We start from the raw sequence: 12,967 nt of genomic DNA on the forward strand, positions 1-12,967 counted from the left end.
TGAGTTTCTGATTCATCCGACTGATTTCTTGTGACGGAGACAATGGCATTCACACACCAGCATATCTGATGACCTGCGTGTTGATATGACCCCTGATGAAAGAATGATTGCAATCTGAGCTGGTGACACTTACATAAAACCAGCATTGCAGTCTGATCAAAGTTAGGTAAATGACTTGCACTGAGAGTGAGTTGACGTTATTTAGATCACACTCTCCATCTCCTGGCCGATGATAGAATAACAGGTTTTCTTTTTCTTTTTTTTGGAGGGTGGGGAGTTTGAAGTACTGTATAATCATTTTATTATGTTATTATTACTTTACATGTTATTTTCAAGATAACATTTTGTATTTAATATCTTAATTAGTATTTAATTTTATATCAAACTTTGAAAATAGATGCAGGTTCATGCTTACATAAGAGTTGAGGCGATCATTTTTTTTCATTGATGGATTTAGTCTTTTGTGATCCCGACAGTGGCCCACAAGGGCAGAGGATCTGCAATTGTCATTTTTTTTTATTTGCATCAATCGAGTATTTGCAGCTCATTTCTCTTAATTAAAACCATTCGGGCCTTTGTAGATCCTCTGCTCTTTTCGGCCACTACATAGTAGTGAGTAGAGATGGGATTTACGGCTCTTTGAAGGGAGCTGGATCTTGTGGAGCCACTCCTTTCAAAGAGCCGTTCAAAAGACTGGTTCCTTTTTATATTCATTTATTTTTATGAAGCCAGCTTGGGGTTGACTTATTTTGTCTGGGAAATAATCACTGGGAAGACGATTTACATCTCCTGTTAATAACAAATAAAAAAAGAATGGCACGCAACTATAAATCAGTTCCAATCGTTCGTGTTAAAGAGCCGGTCAACAGGTTTGGTTTGTTCGTTAACATCACAACTCTAGTAGTGATCTTTTCAAATTCACAAAATCCACTTTTTAGAACTTCATCTTAGAGAAAGAAAACATCAAAAAGAAACAGGTTATGGTTGTAGCCACTTTATTTAAATGTGATTGGCTGATGGGTCATTTAATATAACTCTGACTGTAAAAACTGAGCCTAACTGTATGAAGACAAATAAATAAGACACATAGGTGTCAACTAAATTAAGACTTCTGATCAATTATAAGTTAAAGAAGTTCTGCCTTATTTGAGATGAAGGTGGTCACGTTGTGCTAAAAAGAAAAATGGAGGACCAAGAATGAGGAATTCAATAGAGTATTCATAATAATAAGCAAAACTTAAAAAATAAACAAACATTTACTTCAAACTTAGTCTAACAGCAAGTGGGCACAGGGGAAGGAACTCAGGGAAGACTTAATGAACTGACAGTAGAAGGGAAACAGAAAAGAAAGCTCTCACACACACACACACACACACACACACACACACACACACACACACACACACACACACACACACACACACACACACACACACACCACACACACACACACACACACACACACACACACACACACACACACAGTAATCAAAAACAGGTGTGACACGGGTGCAACTAATTACAGTAATCAAATGAGGGAAGCACATGAGGAATGGAAGTGACATGGAATCAGACACACAGGGAGCAAGAACTACAAAATAAAACAGGAAACACTATAGACTATAGAAACATGGATGAAAATACACACACACAAGATATGGAACAGAAGGCTAAGGACTACAAAATAACACAGGTAATAACGACAGATACCAAACAAGGAGGAAACAAAACTCATGATAAATCTGATCCTTTCTGGGGAGGAGTTGACTTTTAATAATTTCACTAAACTAATGTATCATCTTGCCATCATCACAAGCAGCTCCAAGCTTCACTAAAGTGTTAATTTCCAGGAAGAGGTCCAACTCACAGGCTTTACTGGGGGTCTCTGCCTCTATCTGACTATACTGGATGCTTGTAAAGTTGGGACACATTTTAGACATACCTAAAAATCCAGGTAGTCCTCCACTACACATCCATCCTGAGGTATCACAACAAAGCAGTCTTGGCCACCTACACAACACTGGATCAGCAACAGAGATGGTGATTGCTGTAGGTCAAAGGATTTCATCTGACACAGGTATTTACAAAACTATTTTTATTTAAAACAAAAATCCCTCAATTCAACTCAACAAACATAAAAGATGCAGCTTAGTATAACAATATAAATCATTTAAATTAAAGTGTTTGGCTTTGGTTTATATTTCTCTGCATAGGTATGATGTTAAAAGATACACCGTAACAGCACATGGTAAATGAAGACTGTCCACAAGAGGAAATAAATGGCTTTGGTAACACATGGTTAGATATTTATTTATATAAAACCTCTAAAAAGACACAGTGGCAGGGATAAAACAAAACTTATAAATGATCCAAATAGATCATATTCTATCTTACTTTGATGTAATGCTTAAATATTATAAAACGGAACTAATTTGGCTGCATCCTTCATAAAAAATGTACAACATGCTAAAACTGTGTAAGTTTAAAAATAGTTCCATCATAGATCTTCGAACCTCTGCAGACATAATGATAAATCAATGTGTCTGATTCATAAGTAATGGATGACATTGCTGATTGTCACACGCAGGCTCCAGGTGACTCATGCATCAGTTCCATGTCCACTGAACCAATTTAACCCACTGAGTTGCCTTCATAAGGCTGGTATTGTAGTGGGGCGGGAGTTTACTCAGCCGGTGGGTTCTTGTTCTTCTTGTTTAGGATTTTGCGTAGGCTGTCAGGCATCAGGTACGGCCTCTCTGCACTGCCGTCGTTCCTCTCAAGATCCTCCACTGGAAAGAGATTCAATAAATGGTGTTTAACTACTTTTTTTTTTTCCTTTTCTCCTCAATTTGTTTTTTTATTTAACTATTTTTTTCAAAGCAAACATTCAACAGACCAAAAAAAAAGAAAAACAGCCCTTTTGAAATGAGGGTCAGGCTTTGCAATAAACATTAATAAGTGGCAAATCTAGATTACAAAGTTAATGTCCAGTACTACAGATTGAATGCTAACAAATGTATAGAGCTAAAACGATAACATTTGCAGCAGCTAACTTCAGAAGTATCACAAAATTAATTAATACAATTATGACTTGTTTGGAACAGATAATAAAGTGCATCAGTAGAGTTGCATACTCAAGGAAGAGCCCTAATGATCACTGGGTGTAATTACATAAACTTCAAAATACTACAAATACTTCAAACTGCCAGTTTAAAGGTACAAATAGACTAACATTATCACAGTTAAGAGGCACATTAAATCTTGAGGTTTCTATTGGTGTGTGGCAGCGTGATTTGAAAAGCTAAACTCGTTCTAGAAATGTAATGACCTCATATAAAGCTATTAATAGTCTCAAGACACTTAGTGAAACAGTCACGACTGACTGTAAAATTGTACCCAGTTGTAACAAACAAGTATGTTATTCAAACATTAAGGCAACGCAGCAGTTTAAAATACCGTCTCTAGCTTTTTGATTTTTATTGTCTGTATTGTATTGTATATTACACCACTATTATACTTATCAGTTGATTATCACTTCATCGGACATTGGATATATGCAATGCTCAGTTCTTCTTTTGTTGCCTAGAGTAAGCCATTAAATCATAAATGTAGGGAAAAAATAACACTATGGCAAGTATTTTTTTTTGAGCCCAGGCCACTATTTGAGACATACATAAGGTACTTATTTTTTTGTAAGAGGGATGAGCACTGAGTGAAGAAACACATCCTATTACGCCCTCTACTGATGTGTTTCGTAGACTACCACATGGCTCCTCATGTCCCACACAGCCCGGGAAAGATGGGACGAATGGGCAATTCTTGTTTAAGCCCAGGCCACTATTTGAGACATACACAAGGTACTTGTGTTTTGAAAGGAAGGATGAGCGCTCAGTGAGGAAACACATCCAATTCCGCCCTCTGCTGGTTCACAGGGGTTACACCAAGTGGGCAACTCCCAAGATTATATCTTCCCAAAGGTAATGACTGTAAAAGTCATCCCTTTTTTTTCAAAAAGGTTATTTATAAAAAAAATTAAGTACTTAAGTTTTTTTAAACATTGTTGAGAAATATTGTGTTCATCTCTAAAAAGGTCTCAGTGGATCTTGTCGAAGCAAAGTTGGGTTTGATCCTTCAGATAGTATCAGCTATGATTTTTATCATATCTATCTCTTGGTAGATTTATTATAAACAATTAATGCTGTTTTTTGGTATCTGTATGAACATTTTTGGTAAATATTTCTGCAGAACACTTTTACTAAATATATCCTGCCTATCTGATAGTAAGTCAGATTATATAATATATTTGTGAAGATGCCCGAAAAAGGACTCGACGTTTGAAAAAGGTTGAAATCTGCGTTGTGGCTTCAAATATGAAACTAAATTTCTCTGAATAAGTAATTTTGAAAAGCTACGGCTAAGGTTCAGATTGCTCACTCTTTAAAGTTACAGCGCCAACAAACGATTTCTACATAAGGAGAAATCCAAAGCTTGAAATACCTGCAAGCCTCGTTATGGTTAATACTACAACCACTGTTTTGTTGTGTTGAGCGTATTGAGAATATTAAATCCTTAATGATTCCCAGCTTAAATACAGGTGGTATATATTTCCAGTTATCTTATCAGTCTTTACGTACAACTAAAACACTGCATCACAGCCACTTAAACACGTCAGCAATCATTCTCCATACTGCCTCTGCAGATATGATGAAAAGGGAATTTCCCAGTACTCAACAACAAAACATTGGGTACTTAAGTCCCGAACACTATAGTCCTCTTCTCTAAGCTGTGTCCTCCGTCTGATCCGGCTACTGTTTCAGCTAAATGTCCTCGTTGTCCTGTTGCTGCGCAGAAGACGAAGTCGGCTCGTCAGCCTCTTTCTTCCACAGAATCTCGCGAAGAGTGGAGGACATGTAATAAGGTCTCGCAGCTGAACCATCATTGCGCTCCAGGTCTTCGCCTTATTGTGTGTGCGTGGTTATGTGTATTCATGAGTGTTAATGGATAGAACAGAAGATTGGTAATAAAATCAAGGTTGTTTAGCAAAGGTGTTAAAATGGCAGTAGAGAGAGGAAGGAGGGATGGTGAATTGCGAGAAGTAAGAAAAAAAAGGAGGGAGAGACAAAGAGAAAGACGGTCAAAAAGCAAGCAAGCAAAGGCACCCACAGGCATTTGAAAGTTAACAATTCATCACCAAGCAGATTTTGATTCAGTGCCAGATTAACATTCAGTGAGCTGTAGACTGTTATGTGAAATGGCAGAGACACTTTCCAAAATTTGCATAACATTACACATATGCAATTTAGAATTAGTGACAGCCCAACACCAAAGCAATGACAGACTTGAGAAAGTGAGAGAAATTTTGATCCTGCTTTTCAATTTTCACTGAGCCTTTTTGTCAGTGCGGAAATCCATCCGCCCACACTGGTGTCAGGTGGACTTTACATAAAACAAACTACCTTTCAACAATATATGAAAACAATGGCAGCAGAGGTGTTACTTACAGAAGCAGAGGAAGAGCGTGTCCACACACATGGCATACACACTGAAGAATCCATGGGCAATGAGGTATGAGCCAACCACGACCGTCTGGTGAGAACATCATACACATTTCATTCACAACCCACATCTTTTATAGATCGCAATGTTTTTCATGGGGTGAGAGAAACAAGAGAAGACTCACAAGGATTGGCACCCAGTAGTAGTGGAGATGGGGAGCTGTGTCCTCAAAGGCCTTCACTCTGCCAGAGAAGAAGAAGAAGGCAAAGACCCCTGTGGAAGAAAGAGCATAGAAGGTTCACACACATGTTGGAAGTCACATCAGGTTTAATTGCTGGCAGATAGCAGTAGTTTAAGGCACAACATGGGCTGGCCACTCCATAGATGGCTGAACTTTGTATCCCCCTTTGAGCCAGGACACAGTCTTAGATCCTCTGACAATGCTCTGCTGGCTGTTCCAAGGTCTAGACTGAAAATTCACTCACCTACAAGTCCAACAATGAGCAGTTTGCCCAAAAACAAGAGGAAATCTGTCACTTTGTCCAAGACGGCAACCCTGGGAATTAAAAAATGATTTTATTTTCAAGTTATATTTTCAGGCTTTTATTCTGATAGGACAGTGGATAGAGCAGGAAGTAGGATAGAGGGTGTGGAGTGACATAAAGGAGAGGTGCTGCAGGTAGGAAAGGAACCGGAGCTGCCCGTTTGAGGATCATAGCTTGTTTACATGTAGCATGCAACTTAGCCAGGAAATAATTACCCTTCATATCATCTTGAATGTATTGTATTTCATGATTGGCAGTCACCTTTTTGCAATCACAAACACACTCACCTGATCATGTTCCTCATGAGGAGGAAGAAGGCGTCTTTGGCAGATGTGCAGAAGTTTTTGCCATAGATTGCCACCTAGAGGCCAGATATACTCATTACATACAGAAACTTCAACATTTAAATAACATGTATAATTTAGAGCTCACATAAGTACAGAAAAATACACAAAAAAAATAAACTAATATAAACCGCTTACCATGATGTAGGCATTTCTGTTCAGGAACTTGATGAATTTCTCCAGGCACCAGAAGCAGCACTTCAAACAGCACATCAGGAATTTGGTACATTTGTTTTCGACTCCTGAGATGAAAACCATTATTGTTATAGACATATCTGAAAAACTCTTTACAGAGAAGTTATTTAAAAGCAATATAAAATGTGCGTAAAGAACATTCACAATTTTCAATAACTTATTATAGCATAATTTGGGAAGTTAGGCATAAACGGTCCCTTCAGTTTTCAATATTCCCCCATTTAAGAAAGCAACTAATCATCTGCATCTAATGTTATTTCAAGAAAAGCACCATACCTTTCATCTTGTGGTCCAAATACTCAAGCAAAACCCTGATGATCTGAATAATTGAGAGGATGAGGGAGCCGAACGCCAGAGTTCCCGTATGATACCTTCAAAAAAAAAAAAACAGGACAAGTAGCTTTTTAAAACAAGGCACACAAAAAACTGCAGGTAATGTCATTCGTGTCAACTAAAACAACACCAATAGCTAAAACACATGACTCCTACATGATGGTTTCCATACACACCTGAGAGATCTTCCTAAGGAAGAAAACACAGGGCAGGCAGGCATGTCATCAGGCTTTACGAAGGCCCAGTAATATGAGGCAAAGGCGCCAGCCAGGGTCATCTGTCCCAACGCAGTGACAAAGTTGGCACACCAGAAGAAGAGGAAGACATTGTAGAACTGCAGGCCGATCAGGTACTTGTGGTAGACGGTTTCTCCACCGTAGAAGGCAAAAAGGCACTCGGCTTCAGGGCACTGGTACTTCATTGGACTGGTTGAGAAATTCTGTACACAGATATCAGTTATGAAGACATGGTGTACATACTTTGAGCCACAGAATTACCCACCTTAAATACCCAGCAACATTGAAGAGGGTTGGGTCAAGATACGTTTCTAGTTAAATTAAATAAATGCAACAAGGTTCACAAATATTTATGCTTAGAGGTTCAACTTACAGCAGGGTCACAGGTTTTTCTTGAGTGTTCACAGTCCGTCTCATTGAAAACTTTGTAGATTGGTTCATTTGAGGTAGACAAGAAGCTGATCAATGCAGTCAAGAAAAACAATAATAGGACTTCAAATTGCTATAAAAAGGCTGGCCCCGTTCTAGACCTCACTATTAACAACTTACGCCATGCTCATTCAGACATTTCTGGAGTTCAGTGTGCTGTGCTCGAGTGTGTGAAAGCCATCATATCTGGCTGACCTGTTCCACAGCTTGAGCCTGGTTTCATCACAAGATTATATAGCTAATCTGCTACCGACAATTATTAAGTCCTGGATGAGCCCCAAGCATACTTGGAAGCCCAAGCCCAAACTTTCTAGTTGTCAGAGGACATCACCAAACTTCACAGCAAAAAAGTACTTGAGGTATAGGTTTTGAGATATTGCACATACAAATACATATGTGAATGCATTAGCAGTGTTTAGTTGCTATAGCTAGCTTCAGAGCCTGCATATCTTACAAGCATTTCTAATATTCCAAGTCATGTGATGTTGTTGTGACTTCTCTGTCAGCTGATTTATAGAGGTTTGGTCGTCCCACCTGAAGCCGCAGTACCACTCATTGTGCCCTATTACCCCTCTAGAACGCTCCCAGCATACAGGCCTGCTCGTCATATCTAAAGTCTCTAAAAGTAGTATGGGAGGTAGAGCCTTCAGTTATCAGGCACCGGGAGGCAGACACCATCTCTACTTTTCAGATTAGGCTGAAAATGTTCCTTTATTATAAAGCTTATAGTTAGAGCTGGCTCAGGCTTGGACCAGCTCTGAGTTATGTTGCTATAGGCTTAGACTGCCGGGGGAACCGATACACTAGGATCCGATCTATTCTTTGACATCCCGCTTTTGACAATTCCGACAGATTTTTTGGAGGCAATGCTGTCCATCTTTTCTGTTGCTCATGTGCTTCTGTGCCACCAAATGTTTCGTTAATTATGAGTGATCAAATTTCCCACACCAGTCAAACCTAGATAACAAAATAACAACAGACAACTTTGCTTTTTGATTAAGCTTAAAGTTAGAGCAGGCTCAGGCTTAGACCAGCTCTTAGTTATGCTGCTATAGGCTTAGAATGCCAGGGCACACCATGATCCTATGTCACCCCCCCCCCCCCCCCCCCCCCCCCAATGCCGTGGACGCTCCAGACTCCAGCTGCAAAACCTACTTCTACTATCCGTCTTATCACTATTCTCTCTCTCTCTCTCTCTCTCTCTCTCTCTCTCTCTCTCTCTCTCTCTCTCTCTCTCTCTCTCTCTCTCTCTCTCTCTCTCTCTCTCTCTCTCTCTCTCTCTCTCTCTCTCTCTCTCTCTCTCTCTCTCTCTCTCTCTCTCTCTCTCTCTCTCTCTCTCTCTCTCTCTCTCTCTCTCTCTCTCTCTCTCTCTCTCTCTCTCTCTACCCCAACTCGTTCGAGGCAGACGGCTGTCTTACATAAGTCTGGTTCTGTTTGTGGTTTCTGCATTTTAAAAAGGAAGTTTTTCCTTGCCGCTATTACTAGCTAGCTACTGCGAGGTGCAATGCTCATGGTGGATTAACATGAGATAAGACTGAGTGGGATCTTAAGAGGGGACTGGATCTTATCCTGTCTTGATGTTGGGACTTTGTTATTAATTTGACATGGAGTACGGTCTAGACCTGCTATGTTTGTAACAGCGTCTTGAGATAACATGTTTGTGATTTGGCACTATACACATAAAGATTGATTGACAAACAGAAGGGGAAAGGATACACAGCAGTAACGGCCCAGTAGGCGATGACCATGGCCAGCAGGACGAAAGTGAAAAGCGGGTAAAAGAGGGAGGACATGATGTGCCCGATGGCCCTGTAAACATGACAACATGACATCGGGTCACTTTGAGTTACACTTTTTATCTTTGCAAGTGCAATTAGTCTGACACTTAAATCAATTCCCCTTAACCACTGTGAAATAATTTTCAACTCAGAACATTTAGATATTTTGACGTTCATTGATCTGTTTTCGTACCCCCCCACCCCCCATCTTTCCCCTGAAGTGACTAGCTCTAATGGAAGTCTGACCTGCTGGCTTCTTTGATGAGAGCAATGGCGATGAGGATCCTTTTCCTGAGGAAGATGAGCAGCAGGATGATAATGACCTCTACTATGGCCAGAATAATCACTACAGGAGAGGAGTGGAAGAGAGAGATGTCATTTTCGTGTCTTAGTTTCTGAGCAACATGTCATAGATGGTGATGTGTGTACTAACTGAAGGCTAGCCAGGTCTGTCTTATCTGCAGGTACACGGTGAAGTCGGTCTGGAAGCCCAGTTCTTGTAGAGTCACATCAGCACCTGGCTCCCCTTTCAGAGATGCGTACTCCATGTAGCAGTGGAAGATACCTGAACAGCCACAACACAGAGCAACCACATGGCAGTTAGAAATGTGTAAACCATGACTCAAGGAAACTAACATATCTGTTTGAGATACAAAAATGACTCTCCCTCCAATTCAGTTAGTCTGGTAAATTCCTATGTGGAACCTGCTCACTGGAGAGATTTCTTTAAAAATAAAAAAGGGTTTATGGCAATTGTTAAAAAAATATATATTGTTTAAAAAAAAAAAAGCAATGGCAGTAGTCTAACTTCAATTTACAGAAGTCAGTATTCTTACTTTAATCTAAGATTTCTGACTTTTTCTCCCTGAATGTCAGAAAAAAACTCAGAACTCTAAGAAAAAAGTCAGAATTCTGACGTAATCTCAGAATTTTTAGATTTTCTTTTTTTTCTTGTCTTGACACCGTAATAAAGTAATAAAGTTAATCCCAATGATTAACAACAAAACTGTAACCTGGTCTAACTACAGTCATAATTTTTCTGGATTTTTTTTCTATATCATTTTTTTAATAATTTTTTTATTTGCAAGAGTACAAAGATCATACAAGTACTAGTCATTAAACTGAAAAGAAAAAAGAAAAAGTAGTGTCGGAGATCAGCAACCAATCAAAGTTATCAGGTATAAAACACAGACGTTACACAAACATATCAAACTATAAGAAAAATAATAATAAAAAAAAGAGAAAAACAGTTACTAAGCTAAATTGATAAGAAAGAAAAGGAGAAAGACAAGAAGAGACAAGATTTGCTCTTGAGAGGAAGGTGAGAGATTTGTGAAGGGGGTTTAGGAATATGCGTCTGCAATTATGAGAGTGTTGGTTTGTATGTGCATGCTGTAGTCTGATAGGTAGTTAAAGGGTATGAGATAGGGACTGTAGGAGGCTTATCACACTGTTGTGTACCAGGTGTCCCACTGCGGATAAAATAAGATATTCTTGCCATGTGGTTTTTTAAAATCAGCATTGGCAGAATTTTAACTGCAATTAACCTATGATTTGACCAAAGGTAAAGCAGAACAATACATATATACAGCTGAAACCAGAAGTTTACATACACTGTATACAAAGACACATCATCTTTTTTTTCTCACTCTCACTTTATTAGAGATTTTAGTATTACTTTCTTCAAAGTCAAAAGTTTTCATGCACTAAGATTATGTGTCTTTTTATACAGTGTATGTAAAATTCTGGTTTCAACTGTAAGTATGAGGTGAGCATGACAAAGATAGTGACATAAGCTTGCATACTTAGCACCTTACCATATCCTATGACCAGTATCACCAAGACAATTATGACCCAGACCATGATCCCTGCCAGGAAGCGCAGGAGGATGATGAAGAGCAGGCTGGTGAGCATCGCTATAACCAGCCCTCTAAAGAGACACGAAGGTGTCAGTAGGGGAGGGAAACACAAAGAGTGACTGAGCAGCTCAATTTCCTGTTGAAGTAAAAACTTGCAGGTTTATAAACGGAGGTGGGTGACTTACAGGAGGATCCAGTACCAGGACTGAGTGTAATCCTCGAAAATCTTCATGACCACCTGACGAGCCTCGATGACCACTGTGGCATTCCTACAGGGGGGATTATTTCGAGTTCATCATTTTTAGCACTATGGGGTAAGAAACGAATGCAGCAGGCAAGGCTACAGCTACTTAAATGATGTGTCACAATGGTTTCACTCTCTTCTTCTATAATTCTAGACATGTACTCACTTAACTCCATCCACAAGATCCTTGGCATCTCGAATTTTGCCACTTCCATCGTCGAAGTGAGAGTTATTTCCCACAGTTATCACCCCTCCTTTCTGTCCCAATGCAGGGAAACACCTACGAGTGACTAAAGGAAAGGTAACAACATTTTAAGATTTAGATTTAGATCCGCTCTATTGGCGTATAAAAAAACGAACATATTTTATCAATATTATAATTTTGATGTATGGATAGGGATCCAACTTACAGGGCTTGCTTGGAGTCAGCATGGCAGGACAGAGTCCGTATTTGAGGACTTCTGTGACACCCTGACACACAGCATATCCAGATAAGGTTGATTAAAACTTTTGGAACACTGAAAAGCTCAGGTAATGTCAGTAAATATAAAAGAGTTTCAAGCTTCAAACTCACCATTGAATTTGTCACGCCTTCCTTGCAGAATTGCTTGTAGTAGTCAAAGTCACTTCTGCTTGCGTGGGCTTTCAGTAATGTCATGAACTTTTCCGGGCACTTCTCCACACACATCTGAGGAGATAAAACAACAGCAGGAGAAGGTTACAGCAAAAGCACGAGGTGCACATACTTGAAGGCAAGGGAGGCAGGGACTACAGATGTAAATTAGCTGCTAGCTAACTCTGGTACAACTAAATGGCTGTACACTGTCCCTGTTGAAATAAACAAATAAATAAATAAAAAAGAGGTTTTCCTGACTCCCATGTACTATATGCAATATTACCCAGATTTAGTTAACCTAATATACTAGTTTGAATCTTCATTAAGAAAGATGTAGGATCCGGAATAATCTTAAAGGGCAACTTGCAGGTTCATTTTTTACAAGATTATTACATACATTTGTCTAAAAATAGCAGCTGAGAAAGTTAATAATTGCTTTTATTTGATTTACAAGACATAAGGGTCCACATTTAGAGGAAAAAGTGGTCATTGTCAGTGAAGCTACTAAAAACTGCTTCAGGGACTCAGGCTCTCCCCTCTGCCTGTGCGTTTAACAGGAGGCTGAAAATATATGCTACCTTTCTCATCTTAAACATCTATAAAACAAAGTATTGGGACACTGTCTGTCTGTCTCTCTCTCTCTCTCTTTCATCAGTCTTAAGCCTGATTTATACTTCTGTGTCGAATTGACCATGTAACCGACGCCGTAGGCCTCTGCGTAGCTCCCTTACCTACGCAGAGGCCTAGCCGACGAGCACCTCCTCCAAAATTAAACGAGGCGTCAAATCGACACAGTACGCAAGCCCTGTGATTGGTCCGCTCGGTTGCATTGTATTTCCTGCATTTACAGCACTTCCGGGATCCCTGCACATTGGCCATGCATTTCATCCCC

At 39.5% G+C, this 12,967-nt stretch overlaps 1 protein-coding gene across 3 annotated transcripts in view; it reads right to left on the reverse strand.

Moving 5' to 3' along the window:
• Positions 1 to 2,080: 2,080 nt before the first annotated feature.
• The window catches only part of LOC117832163 (choline transporter-like protein 2), a 28,565-nt gene continuing 17,678 nt past the window's right edge, over positions 2,081 to 12,967 (reverse strand). For 2 of the 3 annotated variants that reach the window (XM_034711165.1, XM_034711164.1), the window contains exons 6-22: positions 12,034 to 12,147; positions 11,870 to 11,930; positions 11,626 to 11,749; positions 11,401 to 11,484; positions 11,174 to 11,286; positions 9,790 to 9,921; positions 9,603 to 9,702; positions 9,295 to 9,387; positions 7,523 to 7,607; positions 7,090 to 7,352; positions 6,857 to 6,951; positions 6,524 to 6,627; positions 6,329 to 6,402; positions 5,982 to 6,052; positions 5,681 to 5,769; positions 5,502 to 5,586; positions 2,081 to 4,957 (exon numbers count right to left, since the gene is read on the reverse strand). In XM_034711165.1, the coding sequence (XP_034567056.1) occupies positions 4,818 to 4,957; positions 5,502 to 5,586; positions 5,681 to 5,769; positions 5,982 to 6,052; positions 6,329 to 6,402; positions 6,524 to 6,627; positions 6,857 to 6,951; positions 7,090 to 7,352; positions 7,523 to 7,607; positions 9,295 to 9,387; positions 9,603 to 9,702; positions 9,790 to 9,921; positions 11,174 to 11,286; positions 11,401 to 11,484; positions 11,626 to 11,749; positions 11,870 to 11,930; positions 12,034 to 12,147 (1,827 nt within the window). In that variant the 3' untranslated portion in view covers positions 2,081 to 4,817. The remainder of the gene's footprint in view (positions 4,958 to 5,501; positions 5,587 to 5,680; positions 5,770 to 5,981; positions 6,053 to 6,328; positions 6,403 to 6,523; positions 6,628 to 6,856; positions 6,952 to 7,089; positions 7,353 to 7,522; positions 7,608 to 9,294; positions 9,388 to 9,602; positions 9,703 to 9,789; positions 9,922 to 11,173; positions 11,287 to 11,400; positions 11,485 to 11,625; positions 11,750 to 11,869; positions 11,931 to 12,033; positions 12,148 to 12,967) is intronic. The other variant, XM_034711166.1, reaches the window with a different exon arrangement.

This window comes from Notolabrus celidotus, chromosome 20 (assembly GCF_009762535.1).
Source record: "Notolabrus celidotus isolate fNotCel1 chromosome 20, fNotCel1.pri, whole genome shotgun sequence".
Taxonomy (NCBI): domain Eukaryota; kingdom Metazoa; phylum Chordata; class Actinopteri; order Labriformes; family Labridae; genus Notolabrus; species Notolabrus celidotus.